The 20000-nt window shown below is 34.8% G+C and overlaps 1 protein-coding gene across 4 annotated transcripts in view; it reads left to right on the top strand.

The window, feature by feature from the left end:
* The window catches only part of LOC133665454 (A-kinase anchor protein 13-like), a 364315-nt gene that overhangs the window by 282119 nt on the left and 62196 nt on the right, over nt 1-20000 (top strand). For all 4 annotated transcript variants that reach the window (XM_062070780.1, XM_062070772.1, XM_062070757.1 and 1 more), the window contains exons 15-17: nt 3386-3428; nt 3496-3607; nt 17280-17448. In XM_062070780.1, coding sequence (XP_061926764.1) covers nt 3386-3428; nt 3496-3607; nt 17280-17448 — 324 coding nt within the window. The remainder of the gene's footprint in view (nt 1-3385; nt 3429-3495; nt 3608-17279; nt 17449-20000) is intronic.

Here is a 20000-nt window from a genome sequence, read left to right as displayed (position 1 = left end):
TTTGTAAAAAGCACATTACATTGAGTAAACAACCACAAAGTGCTACAGTGTATTAAAAAAAAAAAAAAAGATAATAAAAATAATTACAAATAAAAACTACAACAGCCTAATAGCTAGAACTAGTATGCATATATCTTAAAAAAAATAGACTTTTTAAAAAAAAGTTTTTTTTAGCCTTTTTAAAAAGCATCCACAGTCTGTGGTGCCCTCAGGTGGTCAGGGAGCTGGGATTTGGTTCCCTGGAGCGCAACTGTAAACACTACATGTATGTTTTTCCATGTTATGTTGCGCCCTACAACGTATATAAGTATTGTGCGAATTACACGGCAGCTGTTTGATTGTAACAATCGTCTTAGTTGTACTTTTTAGAGCAGGGGTGTCAAACGTACGGCCCGCGGGCCGGGTCAGGCCGGCGAACAGGTTTTATCCGGCCCGTGGGATGAGTTTGCTAAGTATAAAAATGAGCTGAAATTTTTGAATGAAAGAAACTGCTGTTCTAAATGTGTCCACTAGATGTCACAATAGCAATTCTTTTTATCTTTGAAGATGATGCTACATATGTACAAAATAAACCACATCAGTCGAGGAAAATGAGCAAACTACATAAATAACATCCTGTAATTTGATTTTGATATCATTTTTTTATCTTGATAGATTGAAACTTAACACCAATGAGTTGACTGATGAACATTATCACATCATTTATTCAGAAAGTATAAGTAACAACAAATGAAGATAGAATACTATTAACCGCAACATGTAAGTGTAAAAAAACAACAACATTATTATTTGTACAATTTCAGAATGTGCTTGTTCTATTTTTAAACCAAAAAAAACAATGTGAAGTTGTCTTTATTTTTAAGTTATCATGCCGTGATTTTACCAGTCCGGCCCACTTGGGAGTAGATCTTTCTCCATGTGGCCCCCGATCTAAAATGAGTTTGACACCCCTGTTTTAGAGGGGTTTTTTTGTGTGAAATTCAACAAAAAAAACTATATTTGGGTATGGTCACTTATGTCATTGATGTGCTTTAGAAGTATAGTTTATAAGCTTTTGGTGAAATATAGCATAGTAAAAATATAAACATATACAAAATAATCCACATACCCAGCAGACATTAGATTTAGACAAACTTTAATGATCCACAAGGGAAATTGTTCAACACAGTAGCTCAGTTACAATGATGGAAAGTGTAAGGATGGAAAGGGCAATGCAGGTATAAATAGACTAAGAAAGCTATAGGAAAATCGAGTATATACATAATATGTGTACAGAATAATTGATATACAGATATATTATATGATGTCTATAACATATATACAATATATACCAATGACCATGTACAATATTACAGTATATACAGTATATGTGACAGCAGCAGCATAAAATAGAGAGTAGGTCCAGCAGGAAATAGAAAATAGACATTATAAACAAAGAGAAGTAGCTAACATGTCAGGTGTCAGGTAATATGCAGATGTCATCACATTATTTGAATTATATATAATTAATAGGGCCGTGAATCTTTGGGTGTCCCACGATTCCATTCAATATCGATTCTTGGGGTCACTTTTTTTTTTCAATTCAACACGATTCTCGATTCAAAAAGGATATTTTCCCGATTCAAAAGGATTGTCTATTCATGGAATACATAGATTTCAGCAGGATCTACCCCAGTCTGCTGACATGCAAGCAGAGTAGTAGATTTTTGTAGAAAGCTTTTATAATTGTAAAGGACAATGTTTTATCAACTGTTTGCAATAATGTACATTTGTTTTAACTGTTAAATGAACCAAAAATATTATTTTATCTTTGTGAAAATATTGGACACAGTGTGTTGTCAAGCTTATGAGATGCGATGCAAGTGTAAGCCACTGTGACACTATTGTTCTTTTTTTTTTTTTTTTTTTATAAATGAGGGATTTTTAATCACTGCTATGTTGAAATTGTAACTAATATTGATACTGTTGTTGATAATATTCATTTTTGTTTCACTACTTTTGGTTTGTTCTGTGTCGTGTTTGTGTCTCCTCTCAATTGCTCTGTTTATTGCACTTCTGAGTGTTGCTGGGTCGGGTTTTGGTTTTGGAATTGGATTGCATTGTTATGGTGTATTGTTTTGTTGGATTGATTAATTAAAAAAAAATTAAAAACATTTTTTTTTTTTTAAATAAATAAATTTTAAAAATTAAAAAATCGATTTCTTAAAAATGAGAATCGATTCTGAATCGCACAACGTGAGAATCGCGATTCGAATTCGAATCCATTTTTCCCCACACCCCTAATAATTAATATATAATAATATATAACGCTAAGCTAACTCACCAAGGATCTTCAATGAAATATCAGCGCAAACCTACACTACCGTTCAAAAGTTTGGGGTCACATTGAAATGTCCTTATTTTCAATGAAGATAACTTTAAACTAGTCTTAACTTTAAACAAAATACACTCTATACATTGCTAATGTGGTAAATGACTATTCTAGCTGCAAATGTCTGGTTTTTGGTGCAATATCTACATAGGTGTATAGAGGCCCATTTCCAGCAACTATCACTCCAGTGTTCTAATGGTACAATGTGTTTGCTCATTGGCTCAGAAGGCTATTTGATGATTAGAAAACCCTTGTGCAATCATGTTCACACATCTGAAAACAGTTTAGCTCGTTACAGAAGCTACAAAACTGACCTTCCTTTGAGCAGATTGAGTTTCTGGAGCATCACATTTGTGGGGTCAATTAAACGCTCAAAATGGCCAGAAAAAGAGAACTTTCATCTGAAACTCGACAGTCTATTCTTGTTCTTAGAAATGAAGGCTATTCCACAAAATTGTTTGGGTGACCCCAAACTTTTGAACGGTAGTGTATCTCTTTCAATACAATTATTATTATTTTAAATTACCGTAGTAAAACTTTAGTCTTATTATGCTATTAGACATAAATTGTCACTGTGGACACCCGCGCTTTTAGATCAAGTGACAGCAAACTCTATGCACTTTTATTTATCTGCCACTGTTGGCACCGAGCAGCTTGTTGCCGCCTTCCAAACTGGCTCCTGGCCGGTCCGATCGGCGCCAGAGTCAATTTTGAGACTTCAGGTTAGACACTTTGCTCGCACGCATTAGCCACTCGGGGACTGGAGGCCTTGGAATTATTTAATTTCCTGGCCTTTCTTTGAGGAGCCAGGAGTCCAAAGCGTTTGAGCGCAGGAAGGATTTCTGCTTAAATGCTTGAGTAATTTAGGGACAGAGCACTTTCCTTTGGATACTAAACAGACCAAATAGTGCATTAGGCCACCTAGACCCCTTAGGTCCACTTTAGTCTAATTCCTTTGTGACGGAATTGTTGGTGCCTAAAAACCCTGACAACTTGTTTTGTGTTTCTGTGCAGGCATGAGGTCGTTCTCCAGCCCTTCCGGCTCATTAGCATACAGGTCAGTGCAAAAGTGAGCGTCCCAAAGGAGCCCCAGGTGACGGTTTTTACCTTTTATTGTGACGCAGCATATCAGAGGAGGAGCCCGGCCCTCTGCGGAGCGACGCCGAGGGGAAGGGCGCCACCAAAGTTAGCCGCACCTTCAGCTACCTCAAGAACAAGATGTACAAGAAGACCAGGGTGAGGGACTCACTTGTTCTAGACCAGGGGGGCGGCAACCCGAGACGTTGAGAGAGCCATGTTGGACCAAAAATACAAAAAACTAATCTGTCTGGAGCCGTGTGTAAGTGTGATAATGAAGGCAACACATGACGTAAGTGTCTAAATTAGCCTACTATCAAAATAACTTTAAAAGTCTTATATAAGTGTTATAATGAAGGCAACACATGATGTAAGTGTCTATATTAGCCTACTATCAAAATGACTTTAAAAGTCTCATATAAGTGTTATAATGAAGGCAACACATGATGTAAGTGTCTATATTAGCCTACTATCAAAATGACTTTAAAAGTCTCATATAAGTGTTATAATGAAGGCAACACATGACGTAAGTGTCTATAGTAGCCTACTATCAAAATGACTTTAAAAGTCTTATATAAGTGTGATAATGAAGGCAACACATGACGTAAGTGTCTATATTAGCCTACTATCAAAATGACTATACAAGTCTTATATAAGTGTTTTAATGAAGGCATCACATGACGTAAGTGTCTATATTAGCCTACTATCAAAATGGCTTTAAAAGTCTTACATAAGTGTTATAATGAAGGCAACACATGATGTAAGTGTCTATATTAGCCTACTATCAAAATGACTTTAAAAGTCTTATATACCGTATTTCCTTGAATTGGCGCAGGGAATATAGTATTCGCACGTCTAGAATTACTGCCGGGTCAAACTCGTTTCTCAAAATAATTAACGCATGCTTGGCCTTATCGCCGGTTTATTATTGAAGCCGGATCAAATTCGTTTCGCAAAATATTAATTTTATTATCGCATGTCTATCATTTTCGCCGGGTCAAACTCGTTTTGCAAAATATTTAGCATATGGCTAGAACTTCCACCGGGTCAAATTCGTTACGTCACGAGTGACGCATCTGTCCTCATTTTCAAAATGGAGGAAGCTGCTTTCAGTAGTTTACAATCGCACAAAGGAAAGAAGATAAAGAGCTTTTCAGTAGGATTTAAGGTCCAAGCTATTGAATACCGGTACAGTATGCTAAAGAGAACAGTAAGCAGCTATGTTTTATCAATATACCGTAGCTGCGTGTGTGAAATACTGTATAAGTCATTAAATGACTCCCGCCTCCTGGTGGTAGAGGGCGCTGCCGCGCTAGTGATCCTTCTTGCGACTTCCGGTACTGCAGAAGAAGTGAACACACGCAGCAAGAGATTTTTTTTTCTTCCTTTTAACAAGGAGGATTACATACCGGTATCTAAAATAAAACAGTTTTCTAAACTGAACTTTCAATCGAAGCAGGAGGTAATAATTAAAGGAATATCTCCATCGAAACAGAGACTTTTAAAACTGAAGAAAGAAAATAAGGAAGACTTCTATAAACAAGTTATCGATGCTTTTGGTCAGAAGGAGCTGCAAATGGACTCCATTTATAAGTACAGGTAAGACCATAATAACGTTTTTTTTAATTAAATGTGCTTTTCATGATGGTATGCTTACATCACACTCAAAGCGCACGCCTAAATTTTATGGATTCCTTTTGGTAAACGCCGGAGTGAGAAGAGGTTTTAAAATAATTACCGCATGCACGGCCATCCCGCCGGTTTCCGGTAAACGCAGGAGTGACAGGAGGTTTTAAATTAATTAACGCCCCTGCGGCTATTCAAGGAAATACGGTAAGTGTTATAATGAAGGCAACACACGAAGAAAGTGTCTAAATTAGCCTACTATCAAAATGACTTTAAAAGTCTTATATAAGTGTTATAATAAAGGCAACACATGATGTAAGTGTCTATATTAGCCTACTATCAAAATGGCTTTAAAAGTCTTACATAAGTGTTATAATGAAGGCAACACATGATGTAAGTGTCTATATTAGCCTACTATCAAAATGACTTTAAAAGTCTTATATGTGTTATAATGAAGGCAACACATTAGCTATATTAGCCTACTATCAAATTGAATTTAAAAGTATTGTATTAGTGTTATAATGAAGGCAACACATGATGTAAGTGTCTATATTAGCCTACTATCAAAATGACTTTAAAAGCCTTATATAAGTGTTATAATGAAGGCAACACATGATGTAAGTGTCTATATTAGCCTACTATCAAAATGACTTTAAAAGTCTTATATAAGTGTTATAATGAAGGCAACACACGAAGAAAGTGTCTAAATTAGCCTACTATCAAAATGACTTTAAAAGTCTTATATAAGTGTTATAATAAAGGCAACACATGATGTAAGTGTCTATATTAGCCTACTATAAAAATTACTTTAAAAGTCTTATATAAGTGTTATAATGAAGGCAACACCTGACATAAGTGTCTATATTAGCCTACTATCAAAATGACTTTAAAAGTCTTATATAAGTGTTATAATGAAGGCAACACATGGCAAAAGTGTCCATATTAGCTATATTAGCCTACTATCAAACTGGCTTTAAAACTCTTATATAAGTGTTATAATGAAGGCAACACATGACGAAAGTGTCTAAATTAGCCTGCTATCAAAATTACTTTGTAAATCTTATATGTGTTATAATGAAGGCAACACATGATGAAAGTGTCTATATTAGTTATATTAGCCTACTATCAAAATGACTTTAAAAGCCTTATATAAGTGTTATAATGAAGGCAACACATGATGTAAGTGTCTATATTAGCCTACTATCAAAATGACTTTAAAAGTCTTATATAAGTGTTATAATGAAGGCAACACATGACGAAAGTGTCTAAATTAGCCTACTATCAAAATGACTTTAAAAGTCTTATATACGTGTTATAATGAAGGCAACACATGATGTAAGTGTCTAAATTAGCTATATTAGCCTACTATCAACATTTTTTTATAAGCCGCAGGGTTCAAAGTGTTGGAAAAAAGTAGTAGTTTGTGGTATTTACAGTCATGCTGTTCCAATAAGCTAAACATTGAATGATCGCTCTCGTTAGTAGATAAAGTGACAACACATATATGTTAGTGTGTGACGTAATGCTTGTGTCACTTTCCAAAGTAAGCACCGTCTACCAAGCCCTTTTGAAATGGTGGCTCTGGGGGCCCATACCTTTTTAAATGGTGGCTCTGGGGGCCCATACCTTTTTAAATGGTGGCTCTGGGGGCCCATACCTTTTTAAATGGTGGCTCTGGGGGTCCATACCACAGTTAGAACACCTTTCAAAACTACAACAGTGTGCCATAAACTATTAGTCATTTATCTTATGCAGGTCAAAAGGGAGCATTTATGATGTTAAAATGTTGCACATGTACTGGTGTGTATGTGCACATACATGGTGGTGGGGGTGGTGGTGGTGGGGGTGGGGGTGGTGGTGGGCGTATCTCTGCAGCTCGTCTTTCTGCACAGGATGTGAAACCAATGTTTGCCCTATTTTTAAGTGTGTGTAAAGTTAGTGCAAGCACTATGTTGATGTTTTAGTGTAAAGTTAGTGCAAGCATAGTCTTCTCATGTTGATTATTTTAGTGTAAAGTTAGTGCAAGCATAGTCTTCTCATGTTGATTATTTTAGTGCAAGCATAGTCTTCTCATGTTGATTATTTTAGTGCAAAGTTAGTGCAAGCATAGTCTTCTCATGTTGATTATTTTAGTGCAAAGTTAGTGCAAGCATAGTCTTCTCATGTTGATTATTTTAGTGCAAGCATAGTCTTCTCATGTTGATTATTTTAGTGTAAAGTTAGTGCAAGCATAGTCTTCTCATGTTGATTATTTTAGTGCAAAGTTAGTGCAAGCATAGTCTTCTCATGTTGATTATTTTAGTGCAAAGTTAGTGCCAGCATAGTCTTCTCATGTTGATTATTTTAGTGCAAAGTTAGTGCAAGCATAGTCTTCTCATGTTGATTATTTTTTACTGTGAAAGTCTACTAAATCCCTGCGATAACAGGATGGATGTCTAAATCTCTCTTGCCGTCACCCGACACTAAATGTATATTTATGTGCATGCAGGCACAAGCAAGAAGGCACAGAGGAAGTAAAAGAGGAAGATAATATTTCTTTTTTTTTCAAACCCCTCGCTGATCTTACTTCAATGGCTTTGTTTTTAAAGAGGCAGGCGACTTTCACCAGGCCTCAAAGCATCACTTCCAGACGTTGGCCCGCCACTATGTTAGACTTTTAATTGTTGAACGCGGCGAATCAGTGATTCCCGCTCGGCCGTGGCTCATAAAGGCGGCGTCGAACCGAATGCTCATTGCAGAAGTGTCGGCTTCCTCTTCTGTCGCTCGCCCCCGCGGCGCCTCAGTGCTGTTACCAGCCGCTCAGGGATGTCATGCAGGAGGCCGACGCGCAGCTCTGGCTTCTCGCGGAGGTGGAAAGGTTGGCTGCAGGTAGGCCTCGTCATGGCGGCGCTTCGTTTAGTGGACTGTCGCAATAGCAGGGTGACAGGATTTATTTTTTTATTTACTTTCTGAGCTCACAAACCTGTGGAAAATCTTTGATTGTCATCTCAATACTCTCGCTTCCTTAAGGGCTTGTTGACGTTTTGTTCATTGTTAAAAAAAGTTGTTGCGACAAAGTCTGCCGTCAACTTTTCATTTGTTCATTTTTAAAAACAACTTTCCTCATAACAAATATTGAAAATTGAATTAATCGGTTCCAGGGTCAAGCCGGAGCCATTCAAAAACACTTATTACCAGTACTAGTAATTTATTTAGTCATATCATTATTATTTAACTATACAAAAAGTTAAAACTGCTACAAAAAATACAACTAAAACTACTTACCTTTTGATGACCTGTAAAGGAAGTGCAGTTGGGGGGCGGGGGGTGTTAAAAGCATACAAACCATAATAATACTAATAGATTTTATTTGTAAAAAGCACTTTACATTGAGCAAACAACCTCAAAGTGCTACAGTGTATCAAAAAAAAAAAAAAAAGATAATAAAATAAATAAAAATAAAAACTACAACAGCATAATAGCCAGGACTAGCACGCATACATCTAAAAAAAAGGCTTTTATTTAAAAAGAAGGGTTTTTAAGCCTTTTTTAAAAGCATTCACAGTCTGTGGTACCCTCAGGTGGTCAGGTGGTGTTTATGTATTTACTTTCTGAGCTCACAACCTGTGGAAAATCTTTGATTGTCATCTCAATACTCTCGCTTCCTTTTTCATTGTTAAAAAAGTTGTTGCGACAAAGCACAGTAGAAAATGTTTAAGTCTGCCGTCAACTTTTCATTTGTTCATTTTTAAAAACAACTTTCCTCATAATAAATATTGGAAATGGAATTAATCGGTTCCGGGGTCAAGCCGGATCCATTCAAAAACACTTATTACCAGTAGTAGTAATTTATTTAGTCATATCATTCTTATTTAACTATAAAAATAAGTTAAAACTGCTACAAAAAATACAACTAAAACTACTTACCTTTTGATGACCTGTTAAGGAAGTGGGGTTGGGGGGTGTTAAAAGCATACAAACCATAATAATACTTTATTTGTAAAAAGCACTTTACATTGAGCAAACAACCTCAAAGTGCTACAGTGTATCAAAAATAAATAAATAAAAAGATAATAAAATAATTAAAAATAAAAACTACAACAGCCTAATAGCCAGAACTAGCACGCATAAATCTAAAAAAAGGTTGTTTTTTTTTGTTTTTTTTTAAAGAAGGGTTTTTAAGCCTTTTTTAAAAAGCATTCACAGTCTGTGGTGCCCTCAGGTGGTCAGGTGGTGTTTTTATCTATTTACTTTCTGAGCTCACAAACCTGTGGAAAATCTTCGATTGTCATCTCAATACTCTCGCTTCCTTTTTTATTGTTAAAAAAGTTGTTGCGACAAAGCACAGTAGAAAATGTTTAAGTCTGCTGTCAACTTTTCATTTGTTCATTTTTAAAAACAACTTTCCTCATAACAAGTATTGGAAATGGAATTAATCGGTTCCGGGGTCAAGCCGGAGCCATTCAAAAACACTTATTACCAGTACAAGTAATTTATTTAGTCATAACATTCTTATTTAACTATAAAATAAGTTAAAACTGCTACAAAAAATACAACTAAAACTACTTACCTTTTGATGACCTGTAAAGGAAGTGCAGTTGGGGGGTGGGGGGTGTTAAAAGCATACAAACCATAATAATACTAATAGATTTATTTGTAAAAAGCACTTTACATTGAGCAAACAACCTCAAAGTGCTACAGTGTATCAAAAAAAAAAAAAAAGATAATAAAATAAATAAAAATAAAAACTACAACAGCATAATAGCCAGAACTAGCACACACAAATCTAAAAAAAGGCTTTTTTTTTTTTTAAAAGAAGGGTTTTTAAGCCTTTTTTCAAAGCATCCACAGTCTGTGGTGCCCTCAAGTGGTCAGGTGGTGTTTATGTATTTACTTTCTGAGCTCACAAACCTGTGGAAAATCTTTGATTGTCATCTCAGTACTCTCGCTTCCTTAAAGGCTTGTTGACGTTTTTTTCATTGTTAAAAAAGTTGTTGCGACAAAGCACAGTAGAAAATGTTTAAGTCTGCCGTCAACTTTTCATTTGTTCATTTTTAAAAACAACTTTCCTCATAACAAATATTGGAAATTGAATTAATCGGTTCCAGGGTGAAATTTAAAACACTTATAACCAGTACTAGTAATTTATTTAGTCATATCATTCTTATTTAACTATACAAAAAGTTAAAACTGCTACAAAAAAATACAACTAAAACTACTTACCTTTTGATGACCCGTGGCAGAGACAGTTAAGGAAGTGCAGTTGGGGGTGGGAGGGGTGTTAAAGGCATAATGCATAATAATAATAATAATAATAGATTTTATTTGTAAAAAGCACTTTACATTGAGCAAACAACCTCAAAGTGCTACAGTGTATCAAAAAAAAACAAAAAACATAATAAAATAAATACAAATGAAATCTAGAACAGCCTAATAGCCAGAACTAGCACACATTTTCCCTTATATTAGCTGCACCGGACTATAAGCCACAGATATACACGTTGTGAGAATAGTTATTTACACAGAAATATATTGTAAATGTTCATTCAAATACCTTAATTTTTTCCAAACCGTGTCTGTAACAGGGCAGTAAAACGGCTGATCAAACAAAACAGAAGTCATCTTAATGGACCCACAAGCTGTGGAAGCTAGCTCTCCAATCAGCTAAACACACTCAATAACTCCACGGTGACGTTTTGGTGAATTTCCTGAGGAATTTGTACAAAAAGAATGCCGTTGTAAGGTAATAATACTAACAGACACTCGTAAACGTGTTAGCATAATAGCTAAAGCTAACGACGCTAGCGTCATCACATTACGATAGCAAATATGCATGAAAACACTCCTACAGACATGGGACGGTTTAGTAAGTACAAACAGTTTTAATTATATTGTAAAACTTGCAAATGTTGTTTGGAGTGGTGAATAAAGAATACGAGTAGAAACTTGCACGTGTACTTCCGGTTCAAAGCTAGAAACAGCAGCACCTGCAGTGAGCGAAGTCGTTTAAAAAAAAAAAAACGCCGCCATATCACAAACAATAACACACCATTTCCGTGTCTTTGCATGTGTTCTATGAAAATTATTTGCTTTATGGCCGTCAGCGACTAAAAATCCATAAATTAGCCGCGTCGTTTTTAAGCCGTAGGGTTCAAAGCGTTGGAAAGATATAGCAGCTTACAGTCTGGAATTTAAAAATGTAGTTAATAATGCTAACAAAGACGCTCGTGAACGTGTTAGCGTACTAGCTAATGCTAACGACACTTGCTTGATTATATTACGACAGCACGTACAAACATGCATGAAAACACACGGGACGGTTTAGTAAGTCTGAATTGTTGTAGTTATATTGCAAAACTTACAAACGTTGCTTGGAGCGATGAATGAAGAATCTGTACGAGTAGAAACGCTATGGACGATTAGAAGACGGAACAGCACTTGTACTTCCTGTTCAAGGCACTATAACAGGAAGTACATTTTCAACCCGCTACGCCTGCAGTGAGCAATTTTTTTTTTTTAAAGTTGCAGTAAAAAAAATGAGATGTTATTGTTAAAAACGATCAATATTTATTAACGCACTCAAAAGTACCACAAATCGGTACCGTATCGTGTCAAATGTGAACGGTACCCATCCCTAGCGGTACGGCATCGGCATGGCGCAGAGGGGTCCGCCAGTGGTGGAAACCGACACATTGACTAGAATGGAAACCGAAAAAGTCGGCCGCTCGGCATCAAGTGGTACTACCGGTAGCTTTTTGTGGTGGTATCAGCAAACGTGGCTAAGAAAATACTTTTTGTGCCATTTTAGAGGCATTTGGATCCTGACGAAATGTGCTTGTTTCCCCAAATTCGAGTGACTTGCGGGCGTCGGAATGTTGACGTTCCACTTTTAAGTCCAAAGCATCTGCGGAAAACAAGCGCCGTCTTCTCTGCGCTTTGCGGTCCCCCCCTCAAAGCGAGGGCAGTAAAACGGCTGATCAAACAAAACAGATGTCATCTTAATGGACCCACAAGCTGTGGAAGCTAGCTCTCCAATCAGCTAAACACACTCAATAACTTCACGGTGACGTTTTGGTGAATTTCCTGAGGAATTTGTGAAACTGAAACAATACAAAAAGAATGTAATAATAATAACACAGACATTAGCTAATGCTAACGACACTTGCTTGATTATATTACGATAGCATGTACAAATATGCATGAAAACAGAACAATATTTGTTTTTTCGTTATATTGCAAAACTTACAAACGTTGCTTGGAGCGATGAATGAAGAATCTGTACGAGTAGAAACGCTATGGACGATTAGAAGACGGAACAGCACTTCTACTTCCTGTTCAAGGCACTAGAACAGGAAGTACATTTTCAACCCGCAACGCCTGTAGTGAGCAATTTTTTTAAAAAGTTGCAGTAAAAAAATGTGATGTTATTATTAAAAACAATCAATATTTATTAACGCACACAAAAGTACCACAAATCGGTACCGTATCGTGTCAAATGTGAACGGTATCCATCCCTAGCGGTCCGCCAGTGGTGGAAACTGACACATTGACTAGAATGGAAACCGAAAAAGTCGGCCGCTCGGCATCAAGTGGTACTACCGGTAGCTTTTTGTGGTGGTATCAGCAAACGTGGCTAAGAAAATACTTTTTGTGCCATTTTAGAGGCATTTGGATCCTGACAAAATGTGCTTGTTTTCCCAAATTGTAGTGACTTGCGGGCGTCGGAATGTTGACGTTCCACTTTTAAGTCCAAAGCATCTGCGGAAAACAAGCGCCGTCCTCTCTGCGCTTTGCGGTTCCCCCCCTCAAAGCGAGGGCAGTAAAACGGCTGATCAAACAAAACAGACGTCATCTTTAATGGACCCACAAGCTGCGGAAGCTAGCTCTCCAATCAGCTAAACACACTCAATAACTCCACGGTGACGTTTTGGTGAATTTCCTGAGTGATTTGTGAAACTGAAACAATACAAAAAGAATGTAATAATAATAACACAGACTATAGCTAATGCTAACGACACTTGCTTGATTACATTACGATAGCACGTACAAATATGCATGAAAACAGAACAATATTTGTTTTAGTTATATTGCAAAACTTACAAACGTTGCTTGGAGCGATGAATGAAGAATCTGTACGAGTAGAAACGCTATGGACGATTAGAAGACGGAACAGCACTTCTACTTCCTGTTCAAGGCACTATAACAGGAAGTACATTTTCAACCCGCTACGCCTGCAGTGAGCAATTTTTTTTTTTAAATGTTGCAGTAAAAAAAATGAGATGTTATTGTTAAAAACGATCAATATTTATTAACGCACTCAAAAGTACCACAAATCGGTACCGTATCGTGTCAAATGTGAACGGTACCCATCCCTAGCGGTACGGCATCGGCATGGCGCAGAGGGGTCCGCCAGTGGTGGAAACCGACACATTGACTAGAATGGAAACTGAAAAAGTCGGCCGCTCGGCATCAAGTTGTACTACCGGTAGCTTTTTGTGGTGGTATCAGCAAACGTGGCTAAGAAAATACTTTTTGTGCCATTTTAGAGGCATTTGGATCCTGACAAAATGTGCTTGTTTCCCCAAATTGTAGTGACTTGCGGGCGTCGGAATGTTGACGTTCCACTTTTAAGTCCAAAGCATCTGCGGAAAACAAGCGCCGCCCTCTCTGCGCTTTGCGGTCCCCCCCTCAAAGCGAGGGCAGTAAAACGGCTGATCAAACAAAACAGACGCCATCTTTAATGGACCCACAAGCTGTGGAAGCTAGCTCTCCAATCGGCTAAACACACTCAATAACTTCACGGTGACGTTTTGGTGAATTTCCTGAGGGATTTGTGAAACTGAAACAATACAAAAAGAATGTAATAATAATAACACAGACATTAGCTAATGCTAACGACACTTGCTTGATTATATTACGATAGCACGTACAATTATGCATGAAAACAGAACAATATTTGTTTTCGTTATATTGCAAAACTTACAAACGTTGCTTGGAGCGATGAATGAAGAATCTGTACGAGTAGAAACGCTATGGACGATTAGAAGACGGAACAGCACTTCTACTTCCTGTTCAAGGCACTATAACAGGAAGTACATTTTCAACCCGCTACGCCTGCAGTGAGCAATTTTTTTTTTTTTAAAGTTGCAGTAAAAAAAATGAGATGTTGTTGTTAAAAACGATCAATATTTATTAACGCACTCAAAAGTACCACAAATCGGTACCGTATCGTGTCAATTGTGAACGGTACCCATCCCTAGCGGCACGGCATCGGCATGGCGCAGAGGGGTCCGCCAGTGGTGGAAACCGACACATTGACTAGAATGGAAACTGAAAAAGTCTGCCGCTCGGCATCAAGTTGTACTACCGGTAGATTTTTGTGGTGGTATCAGCAAACATGGCTAAGAAAATACTTTTTGTGCCATTTTAGAGGCATTTGGATCCTGACAAAATGTGCTTGTTTCCCCAAATTGTAGTGACTTGCGGGCGTCGGAATGTTGACGTTCCACTTTTAAGTCCAAAGCATCTGCGGAAAACAAGCGCCGCCCTCTCTGCGCTTTGCGGTCCCCCCCTCAAAGCGGAGCTCGGAAAAAAAAACGCAGTTTCTATGACGCAAAAGCCGGGAGAACACCGGCTCTGTTCTTCTCCGTGTCACTTCATCACCACTGTGATGACCAAACAGGCCCGGGGGTGACGTCGCCTCGCTCTTTGTGCCCAGAGAGGGAAAAAGGATTCCCAGACTGAAGGTCTCCATGAGCTCCTCTGAGCTGCTGCGTCATATTCCAGTGGCGGTCCTGGCACTAGACTGTAGCGCAGCGAGCTGGCTGGAGGTGTGTGTATTGTTCAAGATGTTAGGATTCGATCAAGTGCTGAAGTTTTCTTTGTGCTGTGAGAAAAGGGCTTCCAGGAATGAGTCGGCTCCAAGTGTTGACAAAAGCTGCCGTACCAGGATGTGTGTGCAGATCACACGCACTACAAACACATTTATTCTGTCTGGTCAAGGAACAAAACTGACAAATCAAAGCATGCGGCGGCCAATTGGGGATTTTTTTAACCAAAAAATAGGTTAAAAAAAATTAAAAAATTCAGTGCTTTAATTTCTAGATCAATTTTAAGATCTATCAGTATATATATATATATATATATATATATATATATATATATATATATATATATATATATATATATATATATATATATATATATATATATATATATATATATATATATATATATTTGTTTGTTTTTACACCATTTTTGTCAAAGAAAACCCTGTTTTTAATGGCCAAAACTAACAAAATTCAAAGTGGAATATTTGGAGCCTTCAAAAAGGTCAATTAGCTCTTAACAACATTGATTTTGATTCATTATTATTGTCTGACAGTTTAAAAAAAAGTCCAACTAAAATTTTCAGGGTTCCAAAGGGGCCCACACATAAGTGTTAAAAAATGTAATATGTATGTATGTATGTATATATATATATATATATATATATATATATATATATATATATATATATATATATATATATATATATATATATATATATGTATGTATATATATGTATATATGTATGTATATATATATGTATATATGTATGTGTATATATATACTGTATATATATGAATGTGTGTGTTTATGTATATATAGAAACACATATTCATATACAGTATATATATATATATATATATATATATATATACATACATACATACATACATACATACATACATACATACATACATACATACATACATACATACATACATACATACATACATACATACATACATACATACATACATACATACATACATACATACATACATACATACGTATGTATGTATGTATGTATATAAATATGTGTTCATATATATATATATATATATATATATATATATATATGTATATATATATATATATATATATATATATATATATATATATATATATATATATATATATATATATATATATATATATATATATATATATATATATATATATATATATATATATATGTCTTAATTAGATTATCCAAAAAAATAGTGCTTGATACCGTGGTAGAGCGTAATATGTATGTGTGGGAAAAAAATCACAAGACTATTTCATCTCTACAGGCCTGTTTCATGAGGGGTTTCCTCAATCCTCAGGAGATTTTTTTTTCTTTTTTCTCCTGAGGATTGAGGAAACCCCTCATGAAACAGGCCTGTAGAGATGAAATAGTCTTGTGATTTTTTTTTCCCACACATACATATACATATATATATATATATTTTATGTTTTTACACCATTTTTGTCGAAGAAAACCCTGTTTTTAATGGCCAAAACAAACAAAATTCAAAGTGGAATATTTGATGCAAAGTATTTTGGAGCCTTCAAAAAGGTCAATTAGCTCTTAACAACAATGATTTTCATTCATTATTATTTTCTGACAGTTTAAAAAAAAAGTCCAACTAAAATTTTCAGGCTTCCACACATAAGTGTTAAAAAATTAAAATTAAATATATATGTATATATGTGTGTGTATATATATGTATATATATCAGAATCAGAACAGTTTTAACTAGGAATTTTTCTTGGTGCAATCGTATATATATATTTATATATATATATATATATATATATATATATATATATATATATATATATATATGCACTCTACCACCGCCGTGCTGTCTGCACTGATACACACGCTGTACACTGACTACTCTAAAGCACACTCTCCTGTATAGTGCAGTGTTGTACTGCACAAGCCGTACACCGACTACTCTAAAGCACACCCTCCCGTATAGTGCAGTCACTTTAGTGAGACACCATGTTGTCCTTGTAGTGAAGCAGCCTGCGAGACCAAAAAGAGGAAACGCGCACGAGTCCTTCCTCCTTCTGTAAATGTTGCACTCGTGTTGTTTTTCTAGACATTACACAGGGTCAGTGATGTTACATGACGGTGTGAAAAGCACCCAAACAAACCAAAGTCCCCCCGAGGCGTCGCCAAGCCCCCGAATGAAAGAGTAAAGACGTTTAATATAATGAGGCAATTAGTTCTTAGCGTAAATAATGAGTCCCTTAATATGCAAGACCCCCATGCTGGGCCAGTAATAACGCCGCTCGGCTGGATTCCTATTGGAAAATCGCAGCCTGAACCATTCGGCGTAGTTTTTTTTGTTTGCTTTCTCACTCCAAAAACACTTTTGTTGTTGTTGTTGTTGTTGTGGCTGTGCAGGAAAAGGAGCGAGACAAAAGGGATAAAGAGAAGGAAGTCAAAGAGAAGGACAAGAAGGCGGTGAACGGCCATCACTTCGCCGCCGTCAGCTCCGGCCAGGCGCTGCCGTGCTCCCAGTGCTCCCAGTGCAATAAGGCCTTCAGCAGCAAGGAGACGTACCAGTGCACATGTAAGTACCGCTCTGCTCACCAAGCTGCTTTTTGACTAATCATCCACCGCTGCTCTTTTGTGCCGTATCCACTCAAGGGCCACAGCTAAGTGTAAACCGCCCCTTATGAATAGTCAATAATACGCCATTCTGAAACATCTCATTTCATTTTTATTTCAAATTGGCAATAAATTAAGAACCATTTATTATACTGTATACACCCTATCTAGCACCAGTAGATATGTAAAACATTTTTTTTATTTGTTTTTAGATATTTTGTAACGCATGCCAAATATTCAATCAAAACTGAGAATTATTATGACTATAATTGTTTTAAAAGCAGATTTATTTCTTTTTTTTTCTTTCAATATTTGCATTAGAGCTTACCAAATGTGTGGTCAATGCATAAACAATATAATATTAAATATAATTTACATACTGTATTTTTATTTTGGACTAATACTATATTTTTACTTTTTATTTATATTTGTATTGTTATTATTTATGTTTTAATTCAGTCACATTTTGATGTATACATAAATGTATATATATATAACATTATTTAATATTTAATAATTAAATGGTGTGGTCAATGCATAAAAAATATAATATTAAATATAATATACATATTTTATTTTTATTTTGAACTAATACTAGATTTTTACTTTTTATTTATATTTTTATTGTTATTATTTATGTTTTAATTAAGTCAAATTTTGATGTATACATAAATGTAAATATATATATTTATATATATATAACATTATTTAATGTTTAATATTTAATAATATAATAGTGTGGTCAATGCATAAAAATATAATATTAAATATAATATACATATTTTATTTTTATTTTGAACTAATACTAGATTTTTACTTTTTATTTACATTTTTATTGTTATTATTTATGTTTTAATTCAGTCAAATTTTGATGTATACATAAATGTAAATATATATATATATATATAACATTATTTAATGTTTAATATTTAATAATATAATAGTGTGGTCAATGCATAAACAATATAATATTAAATATAATTTACATATTGTATTTTTATTTTGGACTAATACTATATTTTTACTTTTTATTTAAATTTGTATTGCTATTATTTATGTTTTAATTCAGTCAAATTTTTATGTATACATAAATGTATATATATATATATATAACATTATTTAATGTTTAATATTTAATAATATAATGGTGTGGTCAATGCAAAAACAATATAATATTAAATATAATATACATATTTTGTTTTTATTTTGGACTAATACTAGATTTTTACTTTTTTATTTTTATTTTTATTATTTATGTTTTAATTAAGTCAAATTTTGATGTATACATAAATGTAAATATATATATATATATATAACATTATTTAATGTTTAATATTTAATAATGTAATAGTGTGGTCAATGCATAAACAATATAATATTACATATAATTTACATATTGTATTTTTATTTTGGACTAATACTAAATTTTTAACGTTATTTATATTTTTATTGTTATTATTTATGTTTTAATTAAGTCAAATGTTGATGTATGTATAAACGTACACATATAACATTATTTACTTTGTAATATTTAATAATATAATAGTCATTGATTGTGTTATTGTTTTTTATGTCTAATCATAATAATAATTATGACCATTTTATTATTTATATTGTATAGAAATAGTATCATTTTATTTATTTATTTGTATTATATATGTTCTATTTAGTGATTTTTTTTTAATGTAGATATAGATGTATAATAATGAATTCAGCTCGGATAGGTTTCAATTATAAATATAATTGTAATTGTGTTATTATTTCTATGTATAATCATATTAACAAATTATTACTTATTATAAAGAAATATTTATTTATTTAACGTATTTTAATTATCAATGTTTTATTTAATATTTTTTATGCAGCGATAGATACATCATGTTATTTCATTTTAATGTGTAATTATAATATTAAATAATATATTATTTTTCGTATGATGTTAATAATCGTTATTACTTAATTTGTTTTGTTTTTTTAAATTATTATAAATAGTTATTATTATTACTATTAAATAAAATAATGCCAGCAATTGCACCATATATTTTTTTATAGTTTAGTGCAATTTAATTTACGAGAAAAGAAATGGTTGCGCTAATAAAAGGTTGTGTTATAAGGCCAGAAATGACCTTTCCTAATGTGTGCGTCATTTGCAGCACATTGTGCACGTTGAGCATCAATAAACAGCTGCAGAATCCATCACACACAAGTATCGCCATCATCTGTTTTATGCGGCCAGACTGCCTAAAGGGACGAGCAAACAGCTTTGCATTGGCTCCTTGCAAGAAAGAGGATGTTGCGCAATAACCCCCCCCACCCCCCAAAAAAAAGAAGTGTAATAAGCAGAAAGCAGCTCTTGAAGGACTTCAGGCTGCTTCTCATTACTAGTGAGGGTGTGTCCTGGAAGACATTGGCACATCCACTCACACCCGCTCTTTTGTGTCAGCTGCCACCAGCAGACCAGCAGAGCAGCAGACCAGCAGGCCAGCAGGGCAGCAGACCAGCAGGGCCTCCACT

This window comes from Entelurus aequoreus, linkage group LG02 (genome assembly GCF_033978785.1).
Source record: "Entelurus aequoreus isolate RoL-2023_Sb linkage group LG02, RoL_Eaeq_v1.1, whole genome shotgun sequence".
Lineage (NCBI taxonomy): Eukaryota > Metazoa > Chordata > Actinopteri > Syngnathiformes > Syngnathidae > Entelurus > Entelurus aequoreus.
Note: the sequence above shows the minus strand (reverse complement) of the source record. Positions and strands in the feature narration are given on the sequence as shown.